This window comes from Hyaloscypha bicolor, assembly GCF_002865645.1.
Source record: "Hyaloscypha bicolor E unplaced genomic scaffold K444scaffold_42, whole genome shotgun sequence".
In the NCBI taxonomy this organism is placed as follows: domain Eukaryota; kingdom Fungi; phylum Ascomycota; class Leotiomycetes; order Helotiales; family Hyaloscyphaceae; genus Hyaloscypha; species Hyaloscypha bicolor.
Genome location: NW_020194544.1, coordinates 83477 through 106351, shown reverse-complemented (window position 1 = coordinate 106351; position 22875 = coordinate 83477). Strand labels below are relative to the sequence as shown.

General features: G+C 49.1%; 9 protein-coding genes across 9 annotated transcripts; 4 read left to right on the top strand and 5 right to left on the bottom strand.

The window, feature by feature from the left end:
- Nucleotides 1-3298: 3298 nt before the first annotated feature.
- On the bottom strand, nt 3299-3862 carry K444DRAFT_309399 (uncharacterized protein). The gene has a single exon (XM_024871798.1). The coding sequence runs from the start codon at nt 3770-3772 to the stop codon at nt 3473-3475; it is 300 nt and encodes a 99-aa protein (XP_024741041.1). The 5' UTR covers nt 3773-3862; the 3' UTR covers nt 3299-3472.
- A 387-nt stretch (nt 3863-4249) lies between these two features.
- K444DRAFT_641068 (uncharacterized protein) lies at nt 4250-4785 on the top strand (the record flags this gene model as incomplete). The annotated part of the gene is made up of 2 exons (XM_024884565.1): nt 4250-4484; nt 4592-4785. The coding sequence occupies 2 exons, from the start codon at nt 4250-4252 to the stop codon at nt 4783-4785; spliced, it is 429 nt and encodes a 142-aa protein (XP_024741040.1).
- A 303-nt stretch (nt 4786-5088) lies between these two features.
- Nucleotides 5089-7753, bottom strand: K444DRAFT_309396 (MFS multidrug transporter-like protein). The gene is made up of 2 exons (XM_024871797.1): nt 6489-7753; nt 5089-6418 (listed from the first exon to the last, which is right to left on the bottom strand). The coding sequence occupies exons 1-2, from the start codon at nt 7255-7257 to the stop codon at nt 5295-5297; spliced, it is 1893 nt and encodes a 630-aa protein (XP_024741039.1). The 5' UTR covers nt 7258-7753; the 3' UTR covers nt 5089-5294.
- A 288-nt stretch (nt 7754-8041) lies between these two features.
- On the bottom strand, nt 8042-9473 carry K444DRAFT_521561 (uncharacterized protein; the record flags this gene model as incomplete). The annotated part of the gene is made up of 3 exons (XM_024874136.1): nt 8042-8549; nt 8596-9056; nt 9102-9473. 3 exons carry the CDS (start codon nt 9471-9473, stop codon nt 8042-8044), a joined length of 1341 nt encoding a protein of 446 aa, XP_024741038.1.
- Nucleotides 9474-12437: 2964 nt separating this feature from the next.
- On the top strand, nt 12438-13147 carry K444DRAFT_609267 (uncharacterized protein). Its single transcript, XM_024879542.1, has 2 exons — nt 12438-12675; nt 12730-13147. Exons 1-2 carry the CDS (start codon nt 12543-12545, stop codon nt 13023-13025), a joined length of 429 nt encoding a protein of 142 aa, XP_024741037.1. The 5' UTR covers nt 12438-12542; the 3' UTR covers nt 13026-13147.
- A 470-nt stretch (nt 13148-13617) lies between these two features.
- Nucleotides 13618-15287, bottom strand: K444DRAFT_641065 (cytochrome P450; the record flags this gene model as incomplete). The annotated part of the gene is made up of 4 exons (XM_024884564.1): nt 13618-13888; nt 13941-14548; nt 14621-15136; nt 15195-15287. The coding sequence occupies 4 exons, from the start codon at nt 15285-15287 to the stop codon at nt 13618-13620; spliced, it is 1488 nt and encodes a 495-aa protein (XP_024741036.1).
- A 924-nt stretch (nt 15288-16211) lies between these two features.
- K444DRAFT_660638 (glycoside hydrolase family 12 protein) lies at nt 16212-17655 on the top strand. Its single transcript, XM_024886491.1, has 4 exons — nt 16212-16488; nt 16539-16588; nt 16642-17015; nt 17069-17655. Exons 1-4 carry the CDS (start codon nt 16350-16352, stop codon nt 17394-17396), a joined length of 891 nt encoding a protein of 296 aa, XP_024741035.1. The 5' UTR covers nt 16212-16349; the 3' UTR covers nt 17397-17655.
- A 1333-nt stretch (nt 17656-18988) lies between these two features.
- K444DRAFT_309311 (uncharacterized protein) lies at nt 18989-19789 on the top strand. The gene has a single exon (XM_024871796.1). It carries the CDS (start codon nt 19233-19235, stop codon nt 19680-19682), a length of 450 nt encoding a protein of 149 aa, XP_024741034.1. The 5' UTR covers nt 18989-19232; the 3' UTR covers nt 19683-19789.
- A 542-nt stretch (nt 19790-20331) lies between these two features.
- K444DRAFT_583576 (putative salicylate hydroxylase) lies at nt 20332-21773 on the bottom strand (the record flags this gene model as incomplete). The annotated part of the gene is made up of 1 exon (XM_024877832.1): nt 20332-21773. Exon 1 carries the CDS (start codon nt 21565-21567, stop codon nt 20332-20334), a length of 1236 nt encoding a protein of 411 aa, XP_024741033.1. The 5' UTR covers nt 21568-21773.
- Nucleotides 21774-22875: the final 1102 nt, after the last annotated feature.

Genomic DNA, 22875 nt, shown 5'->3' with positions numbered 1-22875 from the left:
TGGAATATCTGCTATAAAGGCTTCACCGAAAGTTCTTCATCCATTATACGGGCAGCAAACTTAAAGTGATTATCTAAACAAACAATAGTAGAAGACGGAAGAGAAGCACGATATTATTATCGACTACATTCCGCTATCAAGATTGGGAATGGAAGGCCTTGTTGTTCACGCGGCAACCAAGTGTTATATAATACCAGGAGGTCAAAGCCAATCCCAAAAATTAGAATTCTAGGTGAATATAGTTAATGGAAGTAATATACATGTAATAATCAATTCAAGTGGATGCGGAAGGCTCTATTGATTAATATGTATAATCCAAGCCAGAGTGTAAAATCCCTTCAAAACAGAAAACTCCGCTACGATAATTAAGGACATAAAACGTCAAGGAGATTTCTACGGCAAGGAACTTCTTCCATTCCCCGTCGTGAGTTAAATATGCGTTGTATTCTGGATATTACCTTAATATCCTTTGGGAATGTATGAGGTATCAGCCCATATATCTTAACACACGCTACCCACAAGCCAAGTCGCTTAGTACCTATCGAACCTTTGACACCAGAACACCGGACAGAACATGCTTGGCAACCTCTCATCACCAATCAACTACGGGTCGCCCTATGCGCTAGAGGGGCTACATAGCAGAAGAGTTGGCCCACTGAAAGGTGTCGCGATGCGTCGATCACTTTGCGAGTCTCGTCTTCCCTAATACCCGCAATTGCACGACGACAAACATTTTCACCAATTTAATCGCCATAAAGATGGACAGAAGCTATTGTCCCTCTCAAATCACACTGGCAGGTTCATGCAGCTCACTTGCCACCCAAATGGCAAGCCTGCGCCTTCCATTGCATTTTCTCTTCATCCAACAGCCATCTGGGATGATTTGAGACGCGTTCTGGAAAGCTATAAGTTGGGAGCAAAGTAAGATGCACTCGGGAATGCTTAGAAGTTGAATTTGAGGCGAGAATGTGCTTCCACGTGGCCGGGGTTACGGAAAGCAAAGGGAGAAGATGTGCACATTACTCCTCCATTTTTATCGCTTTATATAACTTAATAATCTTCACATAACCTTTACACCACAGGGATAAGCAACATGGCACTACGACCCGCTTTGCACTTAGTCGGAACTAATCGATTCATGCTGAACGCTAACCTAGTCAAGTCCTCACAATGCCTTCATTCTCGATCTTCCATCACAAGATGCCCAGTCATGACAGTGACGAAGCTACACGGCTGAAGCTGCGGCCCCGCCACAGCAGCCAGCACCTTTTCCCTATGCAGAAATCGAACAAGTGAAATATCTGACGAATTGGCAAGACGAAGGGATTTGACTAGGACAAGGCTCGTCATAGCAAGCTCGCCTTCACATAGTAATTAACTCGACGCAACTTTCTTGGGTGCCAACAAGCGCTGCTCGGCTAGGTCCGACCATCGACTATGCTTGCTCGTGCGAACGAATCCAAGCGGAGCTCTGCAACCAGATCGGCTGCCGGACTCGGAATATGTAGAGATGTAGGGTTTTCTACTTATGGGTTCTTGCTGGTAGAATGCATATGCATGCCTTGCACCGCGTCGTCGCCGTGGGTGTAAAGATGTTCGGCTAGTAGGAATCATGACCGCAAATGGGCGAGGAAAGTTACTGAAACTTCCGTGAGGCGGCGCCAAACATGTACTCCCAGAAGTGGCGTGGTTCAGATGCCTGGGAATGGGCATTGTACTAGGTCGGACTTAGTCGTGGTCGACACAGAGAAAACTGGGCGTCGTATGCTCCCCACTTTTTTGGATCTTACAGGATCTCGTAGGCTTTACCCTCTATTTCTGTCAACTTCTCCCAGTTGGAGTGAGGCTTTTGGGGAGACTGTCTTTCTTTAGTTTTCTCTTCTGACTCCTTACATCCGGGGTTCTTGTCAGGATGATTAGTGAGGCACATCCTTCTAGACACCGTTGTAATACCGGCTTCTGTACAGTCTCTTGTGAGACCGTGGAATTGGTAGTGATCATTTGTGGAAGACATGTCTGTTAGATTTAATGGTTATGTGGTTCGTGATGAGGGTGGTAACTGGATGCGAATGGGTGTGCAGTTTGAAGTTGGGAATTATAAAATAGCAAATTTCAAAGGCATGCTGCAAAGAAAACAAAATTTAAACAATGCCTGGCTTGTATATAGTATTGACTACAGACTCCAAATCACGGTTGTTGGGGTCAATCATGAAATGCCCCCCGATGCCGTAACCTTTTCGATCCAAAGCCTTTACGACAACCAAAAACAGGAGTAGTGCAAGCGATTTGGATAACCCACCTTTTGGCATATTTATCAATTCCTTCCCCCCTGATACGTTTATGAGGTGAACACCTAAAGCGGAGACGCCAGCGGAGGGTTGCTCGCTTCGCTACCCCTTTTCCAAAATCTCGGCGGCTGGAGATATGAAAAATTGAATTTCATCCTCGCAAAGCGTATTTGATTCAGTCGAAACACACAGGGATTGTTTTTTGGAGTGGTTTTAAGAATAGGTAAGGATATCTGGACAATAGCTTTGCCATAAAGAGTTTCCTGGACTACAGGGGTGTACCGGGTCCGTTGCCACGTCACATGACCCGAGCCACTGAAGAGTGAAAGGGAATTGGCCCATGGAAAAGGAGCGGTGGCATCCACGCCTAAATTAGCTTCTAATACTACGTAGCAAATTACAAGTTTATAAGAGAGCAGATAACAAGTAATTTGCAAAGCACCTCGGCTTCTCAAATTCAAGCAATAATCCACGTCGATGCAACAATCCGCGAACTACCGCATGAAACTCCCCAAAAGTCCAAAAAGAAAGAAAGAAAGAAAGAAAGAAAGAAAAGAAAAAAGGTAAACCTGTCAAAATAATGAAACCGACGATGTACCCTGAGAATGGTCTCGTCTCTGTGCCAAGGGAAAGATCTCTGAACCGAAAGATTACCAAGGAGGTTGAGGTGGTACACGATTCGAGACTTTGCCTGTACGAAGGTGGAGTGAGGAGATTATTTCGCGAAAGGGCTTACCACGTAATGCTGTAACTTCCAAATCCCTCTAGAATCCTAAATCTGCGGAAGAACATTCGAACGGTATTGGGATTTCGATTGAATGAGGAGGAAAAGGAGACGTCACGTGCTCGGCAGTGGAATTGAAGGGCAGGCCCCGATTTGGCTCAGGGGCAAAAACCCGCTTCGACGTTTCAAATTGATCGACGCTTCAAATTGTCCCATAAATGGTTTCTCTGCAGAAGCGCATCCAATGGTGGCAGTTTGCCGCCCTGAAGGCTTTAAAAAAAATCCCGGATTTTTACAGGTAGGCAGATCTGGGTTGTTCACTCAACCGATTACCACGAGGCTGAAACCCTGAGGCTGAAACGTGATTTTGGGTTCGTCGGTTATCAGCAAACCCTTCTTCATCTTCAACCATATCCATTCCCGCGGAAATGCCACGCGAGCCACAAACTCTGATATTCTCTCAAAGGAGGCCATCGCGTCTGGAAAACCACTCAAGCAGCTGCTCCTGGGTCATGGTGGCAACAAGGGGTTTGCAGCTGCAGCACGCGTTCGGAGCTCCAGAAACGTGACGCACGCATTGTAACACGCCCTGACGTCTCCACCCACACAGCAGCTCTGCTGCATCCCCGTCCTTGGGTGATGGGATGGTTATCCCTGTGGCGATCACACGCTCGAGTTGAGCAGACATCAGCGCGCGCCATCCTCTGCACCAGACACTTCCTTCCCATAAGGGTTTGGGCCGCCGAGACATTGTGCACATGTGGACCCCCTCTGAACATCTGTCTCTTGGACTTCACCTGCAAGACCCATCACATCGAGCCAGTGCCAGTGCAAGATGCACGAACGGGTGGTCGTATTACTTCTCTAGTGGCTTTACCCACCCCTTTTTTATTTTCTCCTCTCCACAGAATATAAAGACCAGAGAGCGGGCTCACTCTTCATGTCCTTGTCACGAATCCCGCTCGAGCAAGTATTCCGCAGCAAGCCCGGCTCCATCGACACCTCCAGCACATCCACAACCACCCGCTCACCCAGCCAATCCACCAAGCGGACTTCGTACAGCAGCTCCTCATCCTCCCCTCCGCCGGTCGAGGATCGCCGCGGGCGGTCGGGCTACCCCTCCTCCTCGCAAACCAAGGCTCCTTCCCTATCCCAATCTTCGTCGCAGACTCGAGGCGGCGGCCTCACGACCTTTGGCTCCAGCTCGGGATTTGCGATAAGTAATTACTTTGCAAAGATGGCGACGCCACCGCGCGGCACGCGCACGGCGCAGATGCTGGAGTATGAACGGCAGGCGGACGAAAGGGCGAGAGAACAAGATGCGATGAATGAGGAGAGGGAACGGATGCTGGAGGAGCAGGCCAGGATGGCCGCGGAACAGGAGAGAATTGCGCAGGAGGAGTATGAGATGAGGCAGTATTATGAGGCGGAGGCGTTAAAGCATGCGGAGGAGGTGAGGATACATCAAGAAGGTACGTAGTGCGAGCTTGCGAGCATCTCCCCTTCCCTCTTTTTCCTCTGAGATGAATCGAAGAACTATGAGGGACCTGAGAATTGGAATGCTGACTCTTTGAACAAGAAGTCCGAAGGCACCAAGACCGGGTTCGAGACCATGAACGACGAATTCGCGATCACGAAGCATCTGCAGAGGCCTTTGCGAAGGTGATCGCTATGCCTGCTAAGCCGGGCCGTGATAGACAGACACCCTTCATAACGCCGGTAGATCGGACGGGGACGGGATTGAATGGGAATGGGAAGACGAATGGGGCTTGATCGAAGGACGAGACAACATTATACCAGAATGGAGGAGTAGGGAATGAGGATATGAAGAGATGGATATACCCAGAAATTATGGAACGCGAAGACGACATGGCGCTAGGAACGCCATTACGAACGGTTCGTCTGTTCGGGGAATTCTCCCACAAACGACATGAAGAGGAGAAGTTTGGTTGAAAATTCCCTGGTGCCGTGCTGGGGCACTGGATGCATGTACATTACGAAGTACGATAGGGGATGAAAGCTGGAACAAATGGAAGGACGATGTACGGCTGCTTTGGCCAGTTCATGACGTAGAAGAGATGAATGAATGTACGAGTATTAGAATCAGGATACAATAATGTCTAATTTTTCTCCGAACGCCTCGTATCGTATAATGTGAAATGCAACCCAATGGTATGCTTGTGCTGTGCTGTGCTGTGCTGATGCAGATTTGATATCTCATCCCCTTCCCAAAACTCCCGAAAATGCCAAAATGCAATCATACATCACCGTTCCCAACCACATCAAACTTCTTCCTTCGGAACAACCTCCCCATTCCTCTCCCTCTTCGTCGCCATCTTCAACTCCTTGTTCTCCCTCCTCTTCTTCTCCTCCTCCACCAACCCCGTCCTCGTAACCTCATGCTCCTTACTCAACTTCGTACTCCCAATCCCCAAACTAATCACCAACCCCAGCGCACTGAACGCAACATACATAATCCACATCGTCCGCAAACTGCCCGCGAAGGCTTCCCTCGCCACCGCCCTCTGTGCCTCGGGGAGTGCCTTGACAATCCCCACTGATGCGCCTGCCGAGCCGCCGGACAGCATATTCGCTGTTTCCAGCCCCAAGGAGGAAACGAGAGACGGGTAGCGCTTCTGCATTTCGTTTTGGAACACCACGCCACCAATAACCACACTAATACTCGTACTCAAGTTCCTCACGAACCCAAACGTCGCCGTCGCAGTCGCGATATCCCTCTGCGCAACGCCTGTTTGCAGAGCAAGGAGAGGCGATTGGAAGTTAGGCCCCACGCCAATGCCAGCAATAATCTGGAAAATTATTATTTTCGTCCACGCCTTTCTCGCGTCCATATCGATGTATAAGCCTGTGCCCAGCGTGAGGACCGCCATCCCGAACCAAATTGCGGGCAGGTATTTTCCAGTTTTCTTGATCCAGACGCCTGTGGCGCCGCTCACGAAAGATAGCGAGAGCACGAGGGGTAATAGGTAGACACCGGATAATAAGGGAGTGGCGCCTAGCACGGCTTGAAAGTAGAGGGGTAGGTAGTATGTCCCTGCTATGAAGACGTAGCCGTGGCAGAACGTGACTCCTAACGACGCAATATTCGATAGGGTTTTGAAAAGCCGCAATGGCATCACGGGATAGCGGGCAAGCTTCCACTCGTTGAGAATGAAGAGGCTGGCGACGAAGAGGCCGAAAACGATCAAGCAGATGACTTTTGCGGAGGCCCAAGGGTAGGTAACACCACCGAATTCGAGGCCGAGGAGGAGCATTAGGGTGCCGCCGACGATAGTCAGGGAGCCGGCCCAGTCGACGGCTTTGAGGCCTTCCCAGACTGGCGTTTTGGGATTGTGGAGGTGCAGGAAGAAGAAGAGGAGGATGAATACGGTTCCTGTGATTGGCACTACAACCTTGTCAGCTAAAGATTTTGAGGTAGGAGGGGGAGCAAGACAGAAATGGGGGAAGCAGCTTACAGTTGATATAAAAACACCACCTCCAAGACACCTTCTCTGTAAACACGCCTCCAAGTATCGGACCCACCGCACTCGCAAACGCCCACACCATCCCAATAACCCCAAAGTAGGTGCCCCGATTCCGCATACTGAACAAATCACTAATACAAATATTGACCAATATAATCAGGCCTCCTCCGCCGACGCCTTGAATAGCTCGCGCAGCAATTAACATCCCGATGCTCACGCTAACTCCTGCTAGCAGACTCCCGACGAAGAAAATAGCGGCGGCGACGAGCAGGATGGGCTTTCGTCCCCAGATGTCGGAGAACTTGCCCCATGATGGTGTACTCGCTGCGTTCGCGAGCAGATAGGCAGAGCCGATCCAGGTGTAGCCGGCGTTGGAGTGGAAGTATTCTGATATCGTGGGCAAAGCGGTAGTTATTATGGTCGTGTCGAGCGCGGCGAGGAAGACGGAGGCGCAGAGGGAGAGCATGATGATTGTTGTCTCGAGCTTTGTGCGCGACGCCTCTGGATTCGAGTCTGCGCCATCCTTGGGAGGCGGGGGTGTAGGAGCAGCATTTTCGATTTTGGAAGAGGATTCTGCTGCTTCGATACTTGCGGAAGAGGAGTCGGTGGGGATGTTCTTGTCTTTCGAGGCGTCGATGTCGATGTCGAGGTCGTCGCGTTGGTGTTTCTCGTCGATTTGGCTTTCGAGTGTTGTTCTGTCTGCGCGAGCACCCGCCTCGGCTGGCGCTTCAGCCTCCGCTTCGCTTCGTTTCTCGTGCATCTTGATCTCGTCTCGTCTCTCGTCTCGTCTCTCGTCACTGTGTCACCTCTTTTCTTCTTCCAAACTTCAAAGCCATCCTGCAAACCTTCTCTCAGCTGAAGGAAAGACGTGCCCCCCTCTCGCCCTCGCGCATTCGGCCTTGAGAGAATATAATGACGCCCTGGACCCTTTGGTCTTAGTAAAGGTTATTGAGGGTGGGGCGACATCGGAAGTCGGCACCGTTTCCGCGCTCATGTCTGACATTCGCCATTCAGAGCCATTCAGAGGCTATGATTCAGACCGCGACCTGAGATTTGACAGGGGGTTCGGGGCAGTACACGAAGAGTCGGTTCCGAATTTTGAAATAAGAATCCGGGGTGACACTTGCACCGCATATGCCATGCTGACTGCGTGAGGGATAGAGTTTGCTTTACCCTTCAAGCAAAATTTAAAAGCAACGGTAAGGTGCCGGGTGGTACAGTCTACCACTTGGTATGTTGGGTGAATTTCTTAGGAGGCAACTTTTGCCGGAAGTAGTCATCCGGAGAAAGTCTCACACCGATCACGGGACGTAGCAGTGCAGAATCTTTGCGAGCGATGTCATCAACCTGCAGAAAATGAAAGACGGTGTTCGGCGGGTCCCGATCTGATATCTCGATGTCGCTGTCATTCAATGCCGTGTGTATACCTTACGCTAAGGCTGATTGTGCCAACACGCCGCTGGGGGAAAGCTGCTCCTTTGGCTCCATGCATTCCAAAATTCCGCCCTACGAGTGAGTAACAACTTAGTATCATCCGCTACAGCTCAGTTTCTCAAAACTCCCTTGGTCCAGGTACCACGTTGATCTTCTTCTTCGACATCAATAACCTCAGTTTCCGGTTTGTGGATCCGCACTACCCACAAGAACCAGTCTTCCAAAGCAAGCAGGTTGAGGAGGACGTCGTTGCCCCACCATGCAACGCCGCATACAATGCTACCAGCTACAGCGTCAAGGATGAAGTGATTTGCCGTGGCAATAATTGCGACAAGGATAATTGTTGGGTATAAGAATCCGACTAACAGACAGGTCATCCGTCTCCACGAAGGCATTGTGATCTTGGGTGCGAGTTTGGGGTGCGATTGATTGAAGAAAGGGAGTACGAACTGTGTGGTGGATGGATGTGCCGAGTTTAGAGGAATCGCTGCGATAGTGAGTCCGGTTAGAAGGGAGTAACCGAAGTGTAGAGAGGGCATCGCAGCGAATTTGTTGGTGAATCGGTTGTCGGTCCAGATGGAGCCTTCACCTCCTGGTCCGTGAACTGTATCGACGAAGCTGTGCCATGTTAGAAGTAACCCCAGGTTTTGGTGGGAAAACGTACCCATAGCTTCTTGCCAATTGTCCGCTTTTCCCCTGGGAGGTATCGGCGGTCAAGAGTCGTGGAGGCATGCATGGCCAGACGGTGAATATGATGAACGCAAGCAAATTGCAGAACGCCATTGTCCGTCGCCGAGATTCGTACAGTCTCGGGCCAGCAGGAGACCCTTTCGCCTCCCCACGATTCTTGCAGTTCTGACTGTCATCTATCCGATTCCGCGTATTGGTATAGTAGAAAAGCCAAACCAGGAAAGCGATCGAGCCGGGAATATGGATAAAGGAGTAGGTCCGATTGATCCAAGTCATTGCGAAATGATCCTGCATGAAGAACCGTTGAATATCCAGCTCCCAGAATATGCGTAGCCTCTCCTCCATAGCGATGACTTTTAGGGCGTGGTTTCGGGCGGCATGGATGGTGCCTTCGACGATCCAAACTGCTGTTGCTGCGCGGCCTAATTGATATACCTTTGGCTGTCAGCGAATCCCATAATGCCGGTCTGCACAACTCACCCAATAAATCAAAGCCCAATACCAACACTCCACCAAAAACGGGAATCTCTCCAATAGCCGACTCAAAAAATACCCCTTGAATCTCCTCGTATTCGGCGTCACAGCCTCTTTCCTCATTCCCCACACCTCAAGAGTTCTTGTCCTCCACTTTGGTTCCTGGCCTCCAAGTAAACTCGGGCTTGCAGACCTGGATTCAACATCATCCTCCATCAATGCCGCAGTCTCTCCATGCACCCTCGCATTATCGGAAACCCTTCTGATGTCTCTTGGCCTCCTTCTTCTGCCAGGATTGAAATCACGATTAATCCACGTGCCGCCAACAAGCAATGCGATAACCACAAGCGGCTCTGTGACCGCGCCAATCCCACCCATGTTGGCTTGTCGCTACCGTGTTGATGGGAGAAGATGGCGTGGAGGATATGTCACTGCGCGGTGAGGAGTGGAGGGTATATGAGGCTCCGCGGGACAGTCCTTCGCAAACGAGCGACAGCGGGATAATAAAGTGTGCGTGTGTGACGTGTATGGCGCCAGAGATCCGAGAGATCCGGCACTGGTTCTTTGTTGACAAAATGAAAATGCTGCGGGGCATCCTAATTTCTGATGCGCATGCAAGAAGAACAGTAATGAAGGGCAGTAGCAGCAGAACATGCAACGTAGATGAGGAGAAACGGGGAAAGAACGACCACCTACTTGTACCTGTCTACCTTGATCATAGAGCCCACTACATCGTCGCTGCTTCGTCTCTGCTTCGTCTCTGCACGTCTCGTGAACGATGGATAGGCAAGTACAGAATTTACTTCGAGAGTAGAGCCGGCGCCAGCGAGCACACGCGCGATTGCCTTTGCCGGAAAAGCCGGCAGTCAGTTCCTTGGATGTACGCCGGCACTGCGGCAGCAGCCACTTGGCGCTGAGTAAACCTCAATCAGATATCAACATGAGATTCCTGATTTGCCCATCTTGGGAGCCCGGAGCTGTTCGCGTGCTGTCAGGTGGTGATGATCTGCGGGATGGTGCTAGGTTTTGGTGGTTGTGGGCTCGGATTCGGCAGCCCGCGAGATCCGGTTGGGGTTTTGTGCGATTTGATTTGTGAACGCCTCGGACCGCGACGACTCAACACCTCCTCGTGGTGCGGTGTGGTAACCTGTAGTAGTTAGTCCACCGATTACAGTCTCTTTGGAGAATACAGGGCTAGGATTGAGTCCCCCGATCTGACGACAGCGAATCTCCTCCTCACCGTCGCCACCGCTCCGACTCGAATTAACTCCTCCCCTCGACTCGAGACTCGTATCTCCTCTATTATTCAAATGTCAATATACAAGATTCGCCCGCCCGTCTCTAATCGACTGAGACTTCATAAGAAATCGGTACCTTATTCCGCTTGCCAACGAAGGGAGTCCGACCCTTTATATACTAATAATACGTATCCTTAATCGGGGTTGAGGAGATATTGGGGACATATCTAACGGGCATTTTTGTATTTGGGTTTATTTATATTATTAAGGGGCTTAGGCTATAGAGGCATATTAAGGCTTAGAGATTATATAAGGATTATTTGCGGACGATAAGAAGACTTTGGTGGAATAGTTTTCGTCTCTCTTCCTTCAAGCGTTAGCGTCTACGGCCGCAGTCCGTCCCTGAACATTAAACTAACTTATCCTGGAGAAGCGATAACCAGATCGAGATCCAGAAGGGGAGTTTTCGGGCTTTCTCCCGAGGCGGATGGCCTGGAGGTCCAAAAGGTGGTCGTACTGGGCTAGTCTGGGGCTGTGGACAAGACTTTCTTGGTTTAGACTGTCCCTTTTCGTGTATATCTCCCCAGGCTAAATAATGATAATCAACCTAAAGCTCGATTTGTGAACGCCTCACGTATGAAAGGCGGACGGAGGAGAGCCTCCGCTTTGCTGGAGCGTGATGGCGGCATGAGGATATGCCAGGTTGGAGGGGTGGAGTTGATAAAAGGTCGTGGTTCGTAGGAAAGAAAAGAAAGCTGCAGGTTTGAAAATTTTCCCTGGTGTCGCGGTGGCACGAGACTACAGTCACGTGTTAAGGTTTTTTTGTAATTGATACAGCATGCACTGCCCCCCGCTTCTCTTTTCATTGGCTGACAGTTAGCTTTATTCTCACGGTTTACTCCGCAATATATCGCGTTCTACAGTAAAAACTCGCTAAAAGGATACTCAATATAAGGATGCTACCTTAGGATCCCAATAAAAATTAGCCCTGAGCTAAGGATATCCTTACTATAAGGATTATCCTTACGATTTTTTATCCCAACCTTGATTTTTTGGTATTTTATCCTTATAATTATGCACGTGATGGGCTAATTTACCGCTCCTGTCAGGCCTTCAGGCACCAGTAAACCCGCACTCTAAGCGTTAATCGTTCGGCGCTTCCCACCCAGTTTCTCGCTTAGCACGCTTACTGGGTGAGGGTCAGCAATACGAGAAACTGGGTGGGAAGCGCCGAACGATTAATCTCCCTGTTCCAGAGCCTTCACAGCCTATTACCCTCCCCCCCACCGATCCTATGGCTCCCCAACAGGCTAAAAAGAGGCGCAGAGCGACGACAGAGGCCGATCGACGTGCCGTACGGCGATGGAAGCACGCAAATCCACCAGCGTAAGGTACAGCAAGCTGTAATTGAATTATCTACAGGTAATTGGGGCATTGTGAGGCCTTAGAATGGAGAGGTTCTGTATATATCTTCAAATCCTAGTAATATTTCTATTTATATATCTCTGCACGTAATCCTTGATATAAGGATACCTTGGTATATCCTTAAGAATCGGCGACAAAACCCCTATCCTTATAGCGAGTTTTTACTGTACAGTCTAATAGTAGATAACCTAGCTTCGTCCGGGCTTGACCTCGAATCCCTCGATTGAACAGAACAGAAGGCTATTTTACTCATACGAGAGCCATATATTTGGCTTGGTAGGCTTGGTATGCTCTATGGAAACACCTCCCTCCTCTGTCGTTTCAAGGGCATTTCCATTGCTTTCCTTCACAGTGGGGTGAAGTTCAGGGTAAATGGCATGCACGTGATGCACAGTGGAATAAAGGGGTAGCGAGGCGACAGCTCAGGAGCTTGGAAAAGGGGTAGACTTAGTTAGCGAAGCGAGAACCCGTCAGCGGCCCACGAATCAATTGCTTTAGAGCGTAATAACTTAATATGTAATCAGTCCTCCATTTTTAGCATATGATGCTAACCAGCTGACCAGCCTGCCCAACCGAGATTACATATAACGTAAGACTTGAGGCTTACTAATCGAAAATTCCCTATCTTTGGGGGCGATGGAGTCTTGGCTGCGGCATAACGCTTCTGCATACCATCCATCGGTCTATAATGAGACCAGATAGCACCTCCTCAGAACACCACTAATGGTCCGCTTGCCAACCTCGTTTCAATCTCCCCCAGCTCCCCTCAACACTATATGCTTTTATGATGGCTTCAGCAAGCTCAACATCCGCTCTCGGAAAGGCAGCATTGAACGTAGTAGCCGCCTACGAAAGCTGGTCTATTGACAACATAATGAACATCCGAACACCCGGCTGCGTCACCGAAGTGCAGCCTGGTAGTCCCCATTCCCTTAGTTCCCGCCTCTTTGCTACTGACTTTCATCTCATAGCAAGTCTTGCGCAGCCTGCAATGGACAACGAGACCTACCGCGCTTTCTTTGGCGGCTCCGTAATTCCTCGTCTCGCAAACTGGAAGTTGAATATATCCGACATTGTTGAAGACCCAAAGGCGAAGAAGGTCGTGTTGTTTGCGACGGCTAAAGCGGATGCAGTGGTTACAGGGGGTGCTTACGAACAACAGTATGTTTACACGTTTTGGTTTGAGGAGGACGGGAAGATTAAGCGGATGATTGAGTGGTTGGACAGTGCAAAGCTTGTAGAGCAGAAGAGTGCTTTCTTCGATTGATGTTAAGATCTGGAGTTGAGCTGGGGGTGGAGACGAAGCAAGCAAGTTTTACTCCTTACTTGATCCTTTTGCAATCAGATCGTTCACAGAGTATTTCATTTGCATTCCATTTTTTGACTCCGAAATTGCCGAAAGCTCTTATGGTATGACCCTCTACTTCTATGGCCAGCACGCCTCACAATTTCATTTAATCCCATACCTCTTGTAAGATCAAGATTATAAGAGGACAGAGCTTCAAACGCACGCGTAGGTTGAGTGTTTGGAGGGGTAGCCTGCTCGAGGTCTGCTGCCCAGCCACCCCAACCGGGCAAAGAGTCCCCCTCACCGAACCCAAAGAGGCTTCCTCGGGTCGTTATCTGCAGACCTTGTCTATCGAGACGGAGGCCTATTACAAGACAAGACAGCAGTAGTCTAGCCTGCGACCTCCATGTTCGCTACTTGCGTCTCTCTCGTCTTCGATTGGCTTGGTGGTTTCTCATTGGCCAAAAGCCTGGTGCGCTATTGCCATGCAATAATGTCTTCGACATTCAGTAATTAAGGTGATCTATTCTGAAAACCTTGTCCTATATTTTCTGATTCAACGCCATAACACTCAGGAAACGTTTGCTTCCAACATTATTTCACAGCGGTGAGACTTGGGAGCTATGAGGAAATAGTTCTCCATCTCCATACTTTCATCCGTGCAGGTGCCCGCCAATTTCGCACCAACGCATTCACGGAAAAACAAACATGCTGCAATCCGAAGCTCCATACGAGCAAGATGAATTCCAAGACAGACCCTCGAGCCAGCACCAAAAGCATGAAGGGCGGCAGAAGCATTTGCGGATAGTTTCTCTCTATGAAGGAAGCGGGAAGGGTCGAATCTGGATTTTATATTAGCCGGGTAGGTGGCTGGGGAGGAAAGGACTTATATACTTGTCTGGATTGGGGAAGAGAGAGCTATCGCGGTGGATTGTGAAAGCTTGTGTGCTGACAGTAGTGCCGCCAGGAACGAAGTATCCACCGTGGGTTGCACCACCTGGAGGGGTTGTCCGTGGAAGACTGGCTGGTGCCGCGCCGTATAATCTGAGAGTTTCTTCGATCACCGCGTTGAGTAGAGGCAGAGCTTCAAGATCGGCATCCGCAAAATCATACTTTAAACTATGGACTTCGCCCTCCAGAGCTCTTTGAAGTCCAGGCTGTTTCAAGACTGCCCAGGTCAGGTACGTGAGTGTGATGGCGGTGGTGTCAGATCCAGCGACGATGAAATTTCCCGCTTCGCGATTTACGTCCAGGGGCGAGAGGGCAATGTTTACTTTCTCCGCTTCGGCGGAGATGGTAGAGAAGACGTTGCTGGTGTGACCCTCCTGCCCCTTGACATTTGCTACCGCACGAGTGCCGTACTCCAGAAGGTAGTCGTCTGCGCGGAAGAGTCTTCGGATAGATAGCAGGGGTAGATACCTGCAGAATCGAAGGAAAGGAAGCTCTGTCTGGATTCCACTCATCATAAGAGCCGACTCGAGGACATAAATGTAGGTATTTTTCTACATGCAAAGATTTAGCTTGCCATTCAAATCAATGATTCAAGCTATATTAAAGCGGGGGAAATGATTCACCTCCTCTTGTTCTAGCATGTGAAACGACTCTCCAAACGACAACTGGCCAACAGTATCTGTCGTGTAAAAGGTCCACCACTTTAGAATATCTGCCGTCCCTCTTTGAGCGTCTCTTTTGATCTTCTCCACCGCCGTCTCCGCTTTCTCCTTGACCATAGGCTCCCAGTTCTGTCGTAGATATGACTTACTAAACCCTCGCGCGAGTAGCTGTCTTCGCTTTGCATGCCGGTGAGGATCGATCATGGTAAAGATCCCCGGCGGACCGAACTCTTGATACCAAGGGCTTTTAAGGTAGCCGGACTTGATCCTATGAATTTCGCGGAAGATATCAAAATCTGCGACTGCGATCTCTGCAGGAGAAATGTGCACGATGGGGCCATATATTTGATGAAGTGCGTGGATGTACTGGACGCGTCGACCTCCGAGTACCTGGACTTTCAGCCAGAGATGAGTAAATTTTGCGTACCATGGCCCGGGTATATGTCGAAGAGGCGTTACGTAAGCATGGTAAATGATCTGGGATAGCCGTTTAGTGTTTTCCCCTCGCAGTGAAATGTTCCTGGTGGAGACGAACGTAGACAAGCCAGCCAACAACCACAAGCGAAATACCAGCTGATATTAGCATGAAAGAAGGAAAGGTCTGCGTTGCAATAGGCAGACGAGGCATAGTCTGGAGTAATATTGAGATGAGCACAATCTTTCAAGAGCCCAGACTCATTTCTCCGTGATTGCGTAAATGAGGACTGGTAGGAAGGGAATGAAAAATGCATTCGTTGAAGGAAGGAAAAGGGCGGAAGCTAGGATACTTATGCGAACATAGTGCACTTAGAACTACTCCATATCCCCGCAGACTCCGCCAACTATCACCAAAAGTTGCCAATCCATATTGTGGTGAAATCGAGGCCTTTTCGAGGGGCTCGGAATGTGGGTGGACGCCGTCCTCCCCCACCACGGCTGCACGTGGCGTTTAGCATTTGCCCAGGAAGCCGGGCAGACGCGCCAGACGGGGATGCAAGTGTACCACGATTGATTTTGGTAAAGCCTGAAAGTTGGGGAATATGAGTGAGGGTAGATCGGCTTTCTCCAGGCGTCACGGTAAATCCTGTACATTGTAGTCACGTGATCTACCCTCCGAGCTGAGACAGCCTTGGCAAAAAACAGCCTTGAGATCGACAGCCGGATAAAGAGTTTCAGAGTTGGGTATCGGCCGGAGGAGTCAGAAACGCCCATGTTGCTTGGGATGGTGGGCGACGTTCCATCTTAAGTGGATATGCTGATGCTGTGAGACTGCTAGACTGTGAAGGAGCCTTTCTGCTGTTCACTTGGCTGAGTCATGGCGCCCACATCTGGAAAAGCTGAGTATCGGTCTGACGAGTGGGGCCTCGTTGTTTGCGCCTATCGATAAAGATGAGAAAGCCGCAGTCTTAGGTGCGTGAGAAATTTCGGAGGCGGCCATAAAGTTCCGGGCTGCGGCTGAGGCTCAGCCCCGACAAAATGGCGCCACTGTGCCTCTCCGCCTCCCCTGTGCCAGCGCCTCTGCCCACGGGTCTCACTCAGCAAATCTAAAAATAATATTACGTGAGAGAAGAAATGAGAGAAGAAATATAAAACAAAAGGGAGCCTCACCGCAATGGATGCCCTCTGTGCAATCCCAAAACCTGAACCGCAAAAGCTTTACTTCCTCGAATCCTTCTAGGTCTTCTAAACTAGCATACAACTTAATAAAATAATGGCGCTCTTAAGGTTGTTTTCCTCAGCGTTGTTCGCTTCCGTTCTTTGTGCAGCAGCCCCAACAGCCTCATCCTCCACCACCAGGGTTTACTGTGGGGACTTCGATACCCTCACAAGTGCTGCGTCTCAGAACATCTGTAAGTTATAAAAAACTCTTGGCCAACATCGCGATATCTGACCTGAATAGTCAGTACGGATGCATGGGGAAATGATGGCTCGGGCGCGTCATGTATCAGCGTAAGTCCTACCTCTCCTGACCTGTGTTTATGAATACTAACTCACAGTCGAAGATCCCCGCTGGTGACGATAGTTTCAGCGCCACATGGAAATGGACCAAGAATCAGGACAACGTTCACGCATTCCCCAACGTCAGGCTTGTATCGACTCAACTCCCAGTTCAGCTGTTGAACCTTACCTCTTTGAACCTTGCGGTCGACTGGTCCATGACACCAAGCGACGGCTCGAGCAGCCTGTCTGCCATTGGTGCATCAGCAGATGTTGTGATCGACATGTTTCTGGATCCCAATCGTATCACCGCATCTAGCAGCTCAACAAAGCCAAAATACGAAGTCATGGTCTGGATGGGACAATTTGGTTATGCGAACGCCATCGGGGCCAACATCACCAAGACCCCTCCCACATACAAGCTGAATGGAACAACATTGTAAGCCTCTATCAACATCTTTGCTGGTTGATCATTGACTAATTGCTTCATAGTTCGCTCTACACAGGCCCTAACGGCAACGGTCAGACCGTCTTCTCCTGGCTGGCCGCGTCCAACATCACCAGCTTCAACTTCGACATCTCCCCACTCTTCGATTATCTCACGAGCCATAATTTACTTCCAGCGACAACTTACCTCGGGTCGGTACAATATGGAACGGAGGCCTTCCATGCAACCTCTAATGTTACCTTCTCGGCCTCGAACTTCAACCTCAAAGTGACGAAGGGTATAAAGAAAGCCTCCATGGCAATGGGAGGAGTGGCGCCGAACTTGGCATTGATCGCGTTCTTGGGGCTCGGGGGTGTGGTGGCACTGCTCTAGACTGTCGATTTCGTTTTAATAGGTGGGAAGAGCAAATTGGAGGGGCTAACCACAGGACTTAAAGTCATAGCGCGGAGCAAAGAAAAATTTGCAGGGAATGGGATATACCATAGACTTTAATCATTGGGAGGAGCTCGGAGTTTTAAATACTTTAGGAGGCATGTATCACTTTCGGATAAGCTTATGACTTCGAACAGAAAACATTTCACAGCTTCTCTGCTTGCCAAATTTATTATCATAATCAGGAACTGCCTTGCACTGAATTACAGAATTACGTGATATTTCGTGTTTTGCAACGAGCCAAGTAAAAGCCTGATCAGACCGCCTCATTTTGCGAGACTTCCATACACGGCCTCATTCAAAGTGGCGCAGCTCAGCAGCCTCGTCTGGACAGGCGGGAACAAAACCTCGAATGCCGGGCACCAGAGGAAGGAACCCTCTTTTCTCTTGCCAGACAATGAGCGACCCATTATCCGCTGCGGCATCAGTCGCCGGGTCATCTCTCTCGGCGCGGCAACCACCAAGCTGTTCTATCAATTCGTATCGGCGATCACTGAGGCCCCAAAGACGTCGGGATTTTCACGAGTTCACTTTATCCCTTCGTCTGGCAAGACATGGTCCACGCTAGCCAGGGGGCCCGGCTTAGACTGTATGAAGGCGGCACCGTACTTCGTACCCGGGGAAACAGATGTAAAGCCTTCACTTCCAAGCCAAACTGATTCAGGTAATACTTCTTCGAAATTGAAAGAACGATTAGTCAATTATCCTTGTTAGCGCAGAACCTGCTGGAACCAAATTAACCTTTGTTTCCACGAGTACCATAAGTAGGAGAGTGGCCTGGAAATATAGTGGGCTTTAGTGAGTAAGTGCGGTAGAAAGTGGCCTGAAAGTGAACATGCGGTACAAATGCCCTGTAATCCCGTCACTTTATGCCGCATTCCGCCGCAATCTTCGTATACAGCATCTCCCACCGAAGCTGTCTCTCCAACGTGACATGAAAGAAGACGCTGGACACTTATTTCGTACAATCTTACTCAATGTCCACATTCGATGAGCCCTATTACACCTCTACCCATCATCCGTTTCTTGATCAGAATTGGCAACTGGAGCAACAACGGCTGGCTTACTATTGAAAAGTAATCGATTTATTGATGGAAAATCGATATATTGAAGGTTGACAGACTGTACGAAGATTGCGGCATAAAGTGACGGGATTACAGGGCATTTGTACCGCAAGTCCACGTTCAGGCCACTTTCTACTACACTCACCCACTAAAGTCCCCTATATTTCCAGGCTACTCTCCTATAAGCACGCTATAAACCATAAACAAGGGGTACCACACCTTTAGAAGGCATATCCCCTGTACTTACAGGGGCAGACTCGCTAAAGGGTCCTATAATAGCTCTCTCACAGCGCCCGAGCACTACGGTTGCTCCGCCAGCAATACCTTAACCCTTGAAGATTTTCCACCACCTTGGAAATGTCTCACAGCCCTTGTTTTAGGGGTTCAGGCCTAGAGTTACAAGGCTTTTAGCAGGCGCAGTACCTTAAGCCACACCCTGGAGTCCGCTAACACCCCTATGCGAACGTAAATGCCCTGTAATCCCGTCACTTTATGCCGCAATCTTCGTAGAATGACTAGATACAGAAGAGTGAAGTCTAGAAACAGAGGAAAAGTGTCCAAAGTAAGGGATTTATTCCCATTACCCTTCGGCGATACCGGTGATGCCGAGCCCGCTTTCTCCGATATATTATCAATCAGCTGATAAATCAAAGGTAATCAAAATGACGATATACTAGTAAGCTTGGTAAGCTCGGCGACTGACGCATGACAAATGAGAGTGGAGAACCCTAAATTAGTGGTTGAACCTGGTGCTGGAAGGACTGGTAAGCTAGCTATGGTAGCGTACCAATTTCAACACTTACAATGCTCACTATCAGTATTCTATCAGAAGCTCTTCGATCCCAGGACTTCTGGACCCGAAACTGGCCACCGAGAGAGATATTGGAATCTGTTCCACATGTTATGCCAGAACAGTACCATGCAAGCAGCCTTAGACGTGTGTCTTCACACACAGGTTCCGGGACTCGTATCTTGGACGAAAGCTAGCCTCTTGCTTGCAATTGACGACACGATTGACAGCTTAATGAAAAGAATCGGGAGAAATGGAAGCGATATCAAGGACATCACTAGACTATCGGTGATTTTCTCAACTGCTAAAAGCACAATCTACCCGGGGGAATATGAGGACGTGATGATGGAGGAATTAACTGTGTACTTATAGCATGTCGAGAAGCCGGCAGACAGGAGGATATAAGCATTGAGGAGAACGCAAATGACAAGGTATATGTTATAATTCACACAGTGTGAAGTCGCAGATTTCTAAAGCATGCACAGCAAACCCCTTTTCAAAATGCTCAGCATTCATTTCCAAATGGGGCTGCACTGACCGACTGGTCGACCGTCGGCAATGGTTGCTGATCTGCCCGTAACCAACAATGATCTTGTGGGTACTCTCCCTCCTTTCTCCCTTATGTTAAACTACACTCTACCTCAACATGAGCGTTTATATGGAACGCAGATTGGCTTCTGACAATTTTAGACCTCCTACCTCGAAATGGATGAAGCAAACTTTTACTTCCTGTCAGACTACGCACCGGCGAATATTTGTGACGAGTTGTGGAACCAATACTAGTCAAGCTATATCCGATGTTTCAAAATTATGTTTTGCTTCTTCACGTTTCCGTGCAAACCAAGACTCAATTAGGAAGCGACATGGCAAAAGCGAGATAGCAAATCTATTCTTGACCTTCTAAAGCTGCTATTTCAGATTTAAATTCTCACAGCTTCAAGAAACTAACCTTTACAGAGTGTGAGAATGAAGTCGACTCAACCTGCGATTTCAATCCATGATGTAACAAAGGCATAGAACTTCAAGCAGTAAGTTTTGTTCTCGCTGCAATCCAACTATCCACCTCCGCTTTGAGGTTCGGTTTGTACAACCAACTTAACTCAATCTCTTTCATAGAGCCAGCTGGCATTTTTGCCTTCTCCTCTTCCGTCATCCGTCTGAACTCAATCTGAGCGTTCAATTCCATCACCTTTTCAATCCTCTGCTGCCGATATTCCTGCCAGAACTTCAACGCATCTTGCATGTCCACTCTACCCACCTGGCCTAGCAGTAAAGCAAAAATATAGATATCCTCGAACGCTTGGTTGATTCCTTGGCCAGCACTCGGTGGAATCGCATGTGCTCCATCGCCAAGAATAATCACCCGCCTCTTTTCTGAAGTCCACCTCTCAAGCTTTGGCACAATGTAGAACGGCCAAACGTTTATCTTTCCGTGCGGAATACTCGACACCGCGTTTTGAACTAACTCAGGGAAGTGTTCAGTATCCTGCTGGAGGAACTTCACAAGTGCTTCCTTGTCCGCCGAGATAGCATCCCACCCAGCCCTGTCATGGCCCTTCGCAACACGCTTCTGCTTCCCAATCAAGACCTCCAAGCCATTGAATTCCTGCGGAGCAATAACAAAAGAACCATGTGGCGTCGAGATCGTGACCGGAATGTGATATCCTAGAGGCAATTTCAATTGCTCAGTCGGAACCGCAGCTGTAACGCCCATCCCTCCAGCAAACGTCGGCTTCAAGTCCGGATACAAATACTTCCGCACCGCCGAATGGATTCCATCCGTACCCACCAGCAAACCCGCAGTCTCTCTCGTCCCGTCAGCAAACTCCCAGCTCACGCCCTCGTCCGTCTCCTCAAGGACCTTGACAAATTTCTTCCCAAACACAATATTCACCCCTTTCTCTCTCAACATTACCATCAACTCCTCAATCAATGCCGTTCGATAGATTCTCAACGCCTTATACCCGTACTTCTCTTCGCCTCCGAACTCATATACTTCCAACAATCTCCCATCAACGTCGCGGTATTCGAGGGTCTCGAAGTTGTAGCCTTTGGTCTTGATCCGAGAGTAGACTAAGAGAGCTTCGAGAACTTTGAGTGCGTTTGGGGAGAGCATGACGGCTCCGCCGATGTTTAAGGGGGCGCTGTTGCGCTCGTAGAGTACGCAGGAGATGCCTTGTTGGTGCAGAGCCAGAGCGAGGGAAAGGCCTGAGAGGCCGGCCCCGATAATGGCAACATTGAGTGGAGGAGAGGCCATGTTGCTGAGATTTTGAATAAGAAGACTCTTGTTTGATTGTACGGTTTTCGAGTGGTCGAATTTCCCGCCGGATTAGTTGTCGATTTGGTGGTCTGGAGTGGTTTTCGGAGTCCGATTCAAGATTTGGTGCACGTCAAATTAAAGATGAATGTTCTGAAATACTTTGGTTAATGCCGAAGACAATTCAAGGCGGTATATATATTGAGGGCACGTCAAAGATTCGAAGGTCGAATGTGGTCGAGTAGGCGCAGGGCCGAGACTCGGATCCGAATCTCGCATCCGAGTAAGATACAGATCAGGCGAAGTCCACCTGAACCTTGAGTTTGTTACGAAGCCGAAGACCGAATGCAACGAGAAATTCATTCAGCCCTTTGAATTCGGCTTTCGGACATATACTAGAACGCGCTTTGAAATGTGGTTCGGACGAAAAGTTGCTGCACCAGAATTGCGGTCACGTGCTAGAAGGCTGTCTTTCCCCTTTGGTCTGGATGCCACTCCCCATTTTTCTGGTTAGATATTATCGAGAGAAGCGCGGGCTATATTTTACCAACTAGGCGCAGAACATTGGGGAAATTCGCGACCCCAATGCAATTAAGTACTACTTTAGGGTCAAAAGTTGAGATACCCAGGGACAGTATGCGGGGATAGGGTGGCGTTGGTACCAGAATTTGAAAATAAAAATCCCAAAAAATATTGTGCTCTGAGGACTTTGTAAAGCTCTACCTCAAGTTAGTGGCAGATCAGGCTATAGGGATTTCTCATTGGAGAAGTGTCTCCGGCGCTTCGGCTGGTCACGTGTGATGGATTTGGGTGCCTAAGGCCTCTCTGGACTTGAATATCGGCATTGCTAATATAGTAGCTGAAAGCTCAGCTAGATAGGGGGATTATGGCATATGTTTTAGAGCGCTCAAGCCCCATATATATAGACCACTTTACTACTATAGAACAGCAGTCAGTTCAGTACCGTTCACCAGGTTTACATTGCTACGCACGTGACCTCAGTTCAACAACATGCTTTGCTCAGCCACCACCACGGGACAAGCAGGCAGCACGAAGATGACAGACGTTCAACTTGAGTCCTACCTTCATTCAACTTCCTTGTTCATCACCACCTGGAGCTGAACAGTATTCCGCGCAAGGCCCCCTATTGAAGTCTCTATGACCAGTAGTCGCCAGTCTATCCACGCTCAGTATCCGATGCATTCAGCCTTGCTGTTACAAGGCTCAAACATGGTTCTTGTAACTTTCCGCCGGGCATCAATTTGTCCTTCAACGTTGACTTAAAAGTTCTCCTTACCTCCTGTTGCC

What these genes read in the sequence shown, in the direction of transcription:
- K444DRAFT_309399 (XM_024871798.1), bottom strand. Translation starts at nt 3,772, where the DNA reads ATGTGCACAATGTCTCGGCGGCCCAAACCCTTATGGGAAGGAAGTGTC.
- K444DRAFT_309396 (XM_024871797.1), bottom strand. Translation starts at nt 7,257, where the DNA reads ATGCACGAGAAACGAAGCGAAGCGGAGGCTGAAGCGCCAGCCGAGGCG. An exon ending in GTGGTGTTTTTATATCAACT is followed by an intron (nt 6,419 to 6,488) that starts GTAAGCTGCTTC and finishes ACAAGGTTGTAG; the next exon opens with TGCCAATCACAGGAACCGTA.
- K444DRAFT_609267 (XM_024879542.1), top strand. Translation starts at nt 12,543, where the DNA reads ATGATGGCTTCAGCAAGCTCAACATCCGCTCTCGGAAAGGCAGCATTG. An exon ending in CGTCACCGAAGTGCAGCCTG is followed by an intron (nt 12,676 to 12,729) that starts GTAGTCCCCATT and finishes TTCATCTCATAG; the next exon opens with CAAGTCTTGCGCAGCCTGCA.
- K444DRAFT_660638 (XM_024886491.1), top strand. Translation starts at nt 16,350, where the DNA reads ATGGCGCTCTTAAGGTTGTTTTCCTCAGCGTTGTTCGCTTCCGTTCTT. An exon ending in CGGGCGCGTCATGTATCAGC is followed by an intron (nt 16,589 to 16,641) that starts GTAAGTCCTACC and finishes TCACAGTCGAAG; the next exon opens with ATCCCCGCTGGTGACGATAG. An exon ending in AAGCTGAATGGAACAACATT is followed by an intron (nt 17,016 to 17,068) that starts GTAAGCCTCTAT and finishes ATTGCTTCATAG; the next exon opens with TTCGCTCTACACAGGCCCTA.
- K444DRAFT_309311 (XM_024871796.1), top strand. Translation starts at nt 19,233, where the DNA reads ATGAGAGTGGAGAACCCTAAATTAGTGGTTGAACCTGGTGCTGGAAGG.